Source organism: Coregonus lavaretus (assembly GCF_964263955.1).
Source record: "Coregonus lavaretus genome assembly, chromosome: 19".
In the NCBI taxonomy this organism is placed as follows: domain Eukaryota; kingdom Metazoa; phylum Chordata; class Actinopteri; order Salmoniformes; family Salmonidae; genus Coregonus; species Coregonus lavaretus.
In genome coordinates this window covers 38,717,258-38,726,212 of record NC_140006.1, presented here as the reverse complement: position 1 = coordinate 38,726,212, position 8,955 = coordinate 38,717,258, and the positions used below count along the sequence as shown (strand labels likewise).

At 45.0% G+C, this 8,955-nt stretch overlaps 1 protein-coding gene across 1 annotated transcript; it reads right to left on the bottom strand.

Moving 5' to 3' along the window:
* Positions 1-43: 43 nt before the first annotated feature.
* Positions 44-8,955, bottom strand: LOC311146401 (procollagen galactosyltransferase 2-like; the record flags this gene model as incomplete). Its single annotated transcript, XM_084182903.1, has 12 exons — positions 44-1,712; positions 2,006-2,212; positions 2,524-2,651; positions 3,261-3,393; positions 3,736-3,842; positions 4,011-4,084; positions 4,823-4,942; positions 5,204-5,408; positions 7,092-7,226; positions 7,489-7,606; positions 7,820-7,930; positions 8,717-8,955. The coding sequence occupies 12 exons, from the start codon at positions 8,953-8,955 to the stop codon at positions 1,427-1,429; spliced, it is 1,863 nt and encodes a 620-aa protein (XP_084039029.1). The 3' UTR covers positions 44-1,426.

Genomic DNA, 8,955 nt, shown 5'->3' with positions numbered 1-8,955 from the left:
TCGGGACTATATCTTGTGGAAGGATGAAATAGTATGAATAAATTCATCAAAATAAAGTTTTTAATGAAAATATGTCAATCATTATTTGAATATGTTGGTAACCCGTTGTATAAAAGTGATAATGCCCTCGAAGCCGGTGTTTGGAGGATATATTGGCATGGTTTGCCGGCCCTCAACTTCGTCTCGGGCCTAACAACACCCGTGCCAATTTATCCTCCAAACACCGGCTTCTCGGGTATTATCACTTAATTAACTTGCAGTATACTTTCACATTCCATTTGTAGCTTTCTTTCAAATCCAAACATTCTATAAAATAAAATACAAACATTCTTGCCTTTTTCACCACAAGCTTCCCCTCCTCAATAATTTAGGAAATGCCAATCGGCACTGTGGGGAGAAAAGCATGGTACAAATAACATGACCAAGAATTGAGACAAGTGGGCCATGTGTGTCTGCATGGGAGAGAAAATACAGTGAAACATTTTTCTTCTCTTGGCTCTATACTCAAAAAGTTTGGATTTGAAATCAAACAATGACTATGAGGTTAAAGTGAATACTGTCAGCTTTAATTTGATAGTATCATAGTATCATCCATATCAGGTGAACGGTTTAGAAATTACAGCACTTTTTGTACATATTCCCCCCATTTTAGGGCACCAAAAGTATTGTGTATTAAAAAGTGAAGTATGTAGCACGCAATGACTACATCAAGTTTTTGGCTCTACAAATTTGTTACATTTTAGTCATTTAGCAGACGCTCTTATCCAGAACGACTTACAGTTAGTGAATGCATACATGTTTTTTTTTTGTTTTGTTTTTTTCATACTGGCCCCCCGTGGGAAACGAACCCACATCCCTGCCGGCCAAACCCTCCCCTACCTTGGACGACGCTGGACCAATTGTGCGCCGCCCATGGGTCTCCCGGTCGCAGCGACAGAGCCTGGACTCGAACCAGGATCTCTAGTGGCACAGCTAGCACTGCGATGCAGTGCCTTAGACCACTGCGCCACTCGGATGTTAGATGCATTTGCTGTTGGTTTTGGTTGTGTTTCAGATTATTTTGTGCCCAATAGAAATGAATGGTAAATTATGTATTGTGCCAATTTGGAGTCACTTTTATTGTAAATAAGAATATAATATGTTTCTAAACTCTTCTACATTAATGTGGATGCTACCATGATTACGGATAATCCTGAATGAATCGTGAATAATGATGAGTGAGAAAGTTAGACGCACAAGTATCATATTTGATTTCAAATCCAAACTTTTGAAATATAGAGCCCAATAATTACGTCTTTCAGAGAGAGGGTGATGTAGAATATATTAGCCTGTTCCTGGTTCAGTTTGTGCTGTATTGCCAACTTCTATGATCGTTGTCATACAATAATCATAGGAGTAACGTGTGTGTTTGTGTGAACTCAACTCATCAGAGTTCATCTCTTTGTTTGCTGGCAGACGAGGGTGGGGGCACGCCTCCTCCTTCCTTGACGATGCCTGGGGGCATAGGCCGTCCCTGGCCGTCCTGCTTGCTGCTTCGCTGGGTGTTCTGCCGGTCCCAGTCGGTGGTTGTGGCCTCATCGTCCCAGATGGTGGAGGTCTCTGTGTCGCTGAAGTAGCCCGGCTCGCCAGTATAGTGGGTGGGGAAGAGGAGCAGCGGCTCCACAGAGAACGCCAGCAGGTCCCTCTGCTCAAACTGGGCCATGTACTCCTCCCTGAGGGCAAGGAGAGTTGAGGAGAGTTAAGAAACAACAACACATGCCCGGTCTGAAAACAACCCCTTCCCTTAGATCTGCCTGGAACCATCACCATATTGTTTGCACTGTTTTGGTCGCTACCTGGTCTCTTCAGATCAGCAAACACTGGGTTTGCAGGGACAAATGTCACTCAACAAGCATGTGCTTGCTAAATAAGGTGCTTGCGGGAGAGAGATAGCGTGAGAGAGTGGACACTGCAGTTAAAAGAGCAAAAGCCTGTATGCAAATTCACTTTGACCATTGGAACTCACCTTGGGTGCTTGTTGAACATGACAGGCAGGTACTCATCCACAGGTAGCATCTTGCCCAGGGGCCGGGCTCCCAGGAGCCTCTTGGCCCCCTGCAGGGAGAGGGCGTAACCCAGGGTCCAGTAGGAATAGTCAGGGTGTACCAGGTTACTGACCCCCTCCACCCAGCGCTCCGGCTGCTTCACCTGCAGCCGTTTACGCCCCACGTAGCTGAGAGAGAGAGGGAGAAGGAGAGAGAAACATCAACCTCTTTCCGTTCGTTTTATAAAGCATTCCTAGAAAAATAAGCTATTTTAGACTATTAAGCTGCATCCTAAGATCAGACACACGTTGGCATCCTGTCTGTCTGTCTGTCTGTCTGTCTGTCTGTCTGTCTGTCTGTCTGTCTGTCTGTCTGTCTGTCTGTCTGTCTGTCTGTCTGTCTGTCTGTCTGTCTGTCTGTCTGTCTGTCTACCAGCCTGCCTGCCTGCCTGCCTGCCTATGTTCAAGTGTGTGTGTGTGTGCAGCCAATCAGCCCTCACATCAGATCCCAGTCCAGTCCCACTCGGTCCACGTTCTCCATGATGGTCACCAGTCTGCTGCGGAACCGTGGCTCAAACCTCACATCGTCCTCCAGCACCAGCACAAGCTGCAGTCCCTGTTCCACCACCTAGGGGGAGCCAGGGTTTGAATCTCCAAATACTTGATACATTAAAACAAATGACATTGCCTTCTATCTTCTATCTTTACATCTATCAAGCAACAAACTAGTTGTAGTAAAATAGTTTGAGCACTGTTACAGATCGTTAACCTTTTACGGCAGTGGGCTAAATCAGGGTCACACAGAGTGATTTTTGGTAGTCTTAAACAAATCTACTTTGAAACAAAAGTATACACCTCACACACATGGTTATGGGCTTTAAAAGAAGAAGACACATGTACCATGTCAGATATAGAGTTGTAATGTATTAAGTTTTCAGTTTATATCCCAATATTAAACTTTATATACATCAAAGAAGACTTAAATGCAACAAAACCGTTTCACATAAAAACACTGGATTTTCGTCCAAAAAATAAAAACTTTTATTAATTATGAAATTATGAAAAATATTACTAACATTCCACCCATGAGGCCACTAGAGGGCGATTTGGTCATTTGACTGCAGGAAAGGATATACCATTATCAATAAAAGTGGCAGCTATCAAGATTTATTAGGATTTTTATGCAACGTTTTGCAGGTGTATAGAATCGATTTTCATGTATAGACTAGATGTGCACCTGTTTCCAGATGTTGTAGTGACTGAGGAAGCAGCCGATCTCCCCTCGCGTCAGTACGCGCCCCGAATACGGGTCTTTGTACCCAGGCAACATGTCTATGCCCATCGCTTGCAGCTGGGAGGAGTTCAGGGCTCTGAAGAAAAGAGAAGAAAAGAAAAGATGAATAAAACATAATTAAATGTTCAACCCCAGCCCAGGTGCTTAGGGCTAGATTAACTACAAGTTTGCACCTGTGCAGTGTTGGAACCTGTTCTTTTTCGGACTAAATTCAGAACGGTAGAACAAAATATCAAAGGAAAATTAAGATACAGATAATATATAGAAGTTTCATGTTTGATGAATCCATGCTCACTAAGTGGAACAATAGTGGAGTGGAGTGAGGATTCAGTTTGGATAACAGGCATTGTATTTTATACCCTTCTGAAATAACAGGTGCAGACGTTATGTAAAGTGCTTTTGGATTGTTGTGTCGTACTTGCCATCCACCGCCTCTGTCAGTGTGATATCGATTCCCAGAACGGAAAGGGTGCTCAGCATTCGATCCCGCCGGTCAATGCGATGCTTCAGATTAATCAGAAAGATCTAGAATGAAGGTGGGGAGAACAAGTTACTAAAATCAGACTATTCCATCCATTATCAACTTTCTCATGATTTGTATGAAATCTGTGATTTCTTTCAAACAATGACAGTGGATGACTAAAGATATACTGTAGATATACTGTAGATTTACTGTAAGTGCATTCTCAGTACCTCATCAAATCCCATCTTTTCCAGAGGTTTAGGTGTATGGTGCATGTATTTGGACGGCTTCATGAGGTAATCGACTGAAGACAAATACCTGTATTAGACTCTTATTACTAGATAAAAGATAAAAGCAGATCACACTGTGTTAAGACATTTGCCATCTATGATTTGTAAGGGAATTCCTCAGTCATTAATGACCAGTTTGGGGATACTCTAAAGAGAGAGGGAGTGATGGAGGAGCGAAAGAGATAGCGAGTGAGCTATCACGGAGAAGTGAGAATTCTGACAAGGCTGTGAAAGTGAAAGTCTAACGGCATCACAGAGACTGGTCTGTAGGAGAGGGAACAGCAGGAAAGAAAGTCAAGGGTGTGTGGGTGTGTTGGTGTGGGTGGGTGTGTGGGTGTGTGGGTGTGGGTGGGTGTGTTTGTATGTGGGTGTGGGTGTGTGGGTGTGTGTGTGTGTTTGTAGGTGTGGGTGTGTGTGGGTGGGTGTGGGTGTGTGTGGGTGTGTGTATGTGGGTGTGGGGGTGTGGGTGTGTGTGTGTTTGTAGGTGTGTGTGGGTGTGTGTGGGTGGGTGTGTGTGTTTGTAGGTAGGTGTGCGTGGGTGTGTGTGTGTGTGTGTGTGTGGGGGTGTGTGTTTGTAGGTAGGTGTGTGTGGGTGTGTGTGTGTGTGTGTGTGTGTGGGTGTGTGTTTGTAGGTGTGTGTGGGTGTGTGTGTTTGTAGGTGTGTGTGGGTGTGTGTGTTTGTAGGTGTGTGTGGGTGTGTGTGTTTGTAGGTAGGTGTGTGTGGGTGTGTGTGTGTGCATCAGAGTACTCACTCAGAGCCTCAGTCATGGTGTGACTAAAGCTCTCCACCTCCTCCTCCAGACTCTGCTCTTGCTTCAGGGGCAGTGGCAGATACCCATAATGCTCTCTGTTACATATGTACATCTGCACATCTGTATGGAGTCACAGGTTTAACATTAGACACATAAAACATAATACATATAAATAATAATTGAGTGTTTGATTGAACCTGCCTGGAGTGCCACATAGCCTGGCTATTCCACTGGTTCCATTGCGCCAGGCAAGCTCAATCAAGCGCAACTAAAGTATTTGAAAGAAAACAAATACTATTTGAACCCAGATCTGACACCCATTCAATACACAGTAAGGAAACTGCGCATTTAAACACAATTCATTATGACTCTATGTCTGACCTGCCCGCCGTGCAGAGAAGGCGAAGACCATGATGTCATCCAGGGGGAAGGTGTAATCGTGGTGTGGAGGATGGAAGACCAGCGCCCGGGTGGCGCTCCGCCTCAGGTCCACCAGGAAGGTAGAGTGCACCATGGGAACAGCAAAGCAGCCCTGGCGTTTCCAGTTCCTGATGGGGATGTACTCAGGGGTGCGCTTGTAGTAACCCTAAGAGGGCAGGGAGAGACACAGTGGATCAGGGTAACTTAAATAGAGTCCCCAGGGACAGCTGGTGGCGGTGGAAGACTTGAATTATTTAAGTCTTCAAATACAATGGTGAGCGAACACAAAAGCAAGATGGTATAATACAATTAATGAACAAAAGAAAACACATTTAATAAGCATTAATTGTATAAATCATCATGGGTTACAAAGATTCTTGACATCTACACTCTGTGGCCAGTTTATTAGGTATGCCCATCTAGTAGCGGGTCAGAAACATTGCTTAATTGGTATCAAAGGACCTAACGTGTGGCAGGAAAACATTTCCCACACCATTACACCACTGCCACCAGCCTGTACCGTTGACACCAGGCAGGATTCTTGCCATTCTCCTTCGACCTCTCATCAACGAGCTGTTTTTGCCCACAGGACTGCCACTGACTGGATGTTTTTTGTTTTTCGCACCATTCTCGGTAAACCCTAGACACTGTCGTGCGTGAAAAGTCCAGGAGGCCGGCCGTTTCTGAGATACTGGAACTGGCTAGCCTGGCTCCAACGATCATACCACGCTCAAAGTCACTTAGGTCACTCATTTTGCCCATTCTAACGTTCAACCAAACAGTCTCTGAATGCCTCGATGCCTTTCTGCCTGCTTTATATAGCAAGCCAAGGCCACGTGACTCACTGTCTGTAGGAGCGATCAATTTTCATGAACAGGGTGGTGTACCTAATAAACTGGCCTATATCTAATAAAGACACACTCGCTAATTAAATTGACTGTCAATGCCATAGAAAACTGTGAATGCTAATTGAATTGACTATCAATGCCATAGAAAAATGTGAATGCTAATTGAATTGACTATCAATGCCATAGAAAAATGTGAATGCTAATTGAATTGACTATCAATGCCATAGAAAAATGTGAATGCAAATGACACTGAAGTGGCAGACAAACCAGAAGAAAAAAATGGGAAAGAACAGAAGGGCCAATCATACGGTCATATATCACTAAGGGAAAGTGGCTAGGGGAGTGGTGGTGCGAAGCAACAAGATGGCAGAAGGCAAATCATCACAGAGGAATGGCTCCATCTGTTTCCCTGCCCCTACCAAAACCCTTTTCACCATGACACTGACAGAGCCAGGCAGCCAGACAGACAAACTTGGCAGACAGGAAGACAGACTGACAAGCTTGGCAGACAGACAGAGAGATGAGCTTGGCAGACAGGCAGACAGACAGACAAGCTTGACAGACAGGCAGACAGACAAACAAGCTTGGCATGGCAGACAGACAGACAAGCTTGACAGACAGGCAGACAGACAGGCAGACAAGCATGGCATGGCAGACAGACAAGCTTGGCAGACAGACAGAAGGACAGACAGACAAGCTTGGCAGACAGACAGACAGACAAGCTTGGCAGACAAACAGACAGACAGGCAGACAGACAGGCAGACAAGCTTGGCATGGCAGACAGACAGACAAGCTTGGCAGACAGACAGACAGACAGACAGACAAGCTTGGCAGACAGACAGACAAGCAGACAGACAAGTGCAATGCTTCAGATTGAATAAACATTCGGATGGGAACTAAACAATAAAGTTGTCTTCTGAGAAGGGGGCCAGTTGTGGGCCAAATAAAGTTGGAGAAGTTTCACAATGTGTGAAATAAATAGAAATGAAGGAAGGGTGTACCTGTGGGGTCACGCCACACCAGAAGTTGGAGTAGAGGACGCGGGACTCCAACATGGGCGCTACCACCGTTAGATTCTCTGCCATCATCTCAGTCAGCACCCGCCGGTTGGTCAGCAAGTTGTCAGTGTCCACAAACTGGGTGAAGAAGAAATCATCTCAGTGGAAATTCTGTAGTTCTGGGGGCTGGCTCAAGTGAAGTGAGGTGAATTCACATTCGGCTATTTGTGGTACTTTCGTCCAGTTACAGCTTGTGAAGAAAATGAAGGTGTCGTTACTGTAACAGTAAACAGTGCCTAAACAAAACAGTTTGCCATCTCAGAATTTGACGCCTCTGCACCTAATACCACCTCCTACTGAGTGTTGTTATCCCACTGGGTTGAGTTGTGGGTGACCTCACCAGTATGTAGTCAGCCCAGAGAGCCCTGGCTGATCTGAGAGCAGCCTGTTTTAGCTTCATCACGTGGGTGAACCGAGAGTTAGGCCAGTGCTTCGGCCCCAACTCACCCACATGCGAGCTAGGGGAGAGGGGGAGATGGAAGGAGAGAGATGAGTGGAGAGGCCTTTATTCTTGACTTTTGTTGACATAGATATTGAATGACAAGAGTGCACAATATGGGTCCTTGATAGCTATGGACCCCATCTTTACAGGGAAAGGGTGGTCGTCTGAGAAGAAAACATGTAAAGTGAATGTGGAGAAAATGGAAGCATGTATTTCAGAGTGTGCTCACCTTGGTTCCTCCACGGGTGTCCACTTCACAGAGTGGTACTGGCTCTGCACCCCTCTGATCCACTCCTGCAGCATGGCTGTGGTGTTGTCCACACTGTGGTCTGCAGCAGCACTGTAACAAAGTGGCTAGAGCATCAGCCCACTAGAGCAACTGGCTGGATCAGATAGCTCAGTTGGTTGGAGCATGGTGCTTTCCACACCATGGTTTTAAGTTTGATTCCCACATGAGCCTTGGGCCGGTTTCCCGGACACAGATTAAACCTAGATTTAAGCATGACGAACAGAGATTCTCTGTGTCCAGGACACCAGACTTCTACATAGCATGTAGATAAAACCTGACTGTATTACATCAGCATATACTTCTTTATTCTCTTATTCTCTCTCTCTGCCTGGTCGCTGTCATTCACAGTGCTGTGCCACTCCACCTCACATCTCACCCTCTCTCTCTGCTCCAAGACCACTATTTGCTCTTCTCACATCTCTGAATATTTCGGTAGAGAGGTAGAACTCAGGTCACTTAATCCACTGACAGCAACTGGTTTTGAATAGGTTTTGCCCAAATGAAAGTGCCCTCCATTCAGGGATTGATACATATTTTATTAATTTATTATGGTAAAATGCAGTTACCATTAGCCTATAGGGCTGGGTAATAAATAATCTATCGAACTCCAGCTCAGTAACATCCTTAGTGGAACTGAGGAATTTTTCAGTTCAAAATTAAAATCTGGTGTCTTCTGGAACTGATGGGCACCAATGTGACAATATGTGACTGCTTTAGTTTACATCACTTAATGAGCTAGCCATAGATATGATAAATAATTTAAAGGGTTTTCAAAAGGTTAAATATCTAAAAGTAAGAAACAATGTGGAACAAAATATTAAATTGCACGTGTTTTACCAGATGGCGATACGATCCTTAGGATACTCCAGCCTGTCGATGCACCCCAAAAAGTAGGGAAGACTGTGCTCCGCATTGCGCGCAAGGATACTGATCAATACTTTGGGCTTCAGCAACGAAGACTCAGGCAGGACAGGTTCTAGGGGTTCAGTTATCAAGTCTTCTGTACAGGTGTTGTATGGGAGTATCCCGGTCAAAATCACGAAAAGCAATCCGAAACCCACAATTTCAAACGGCAT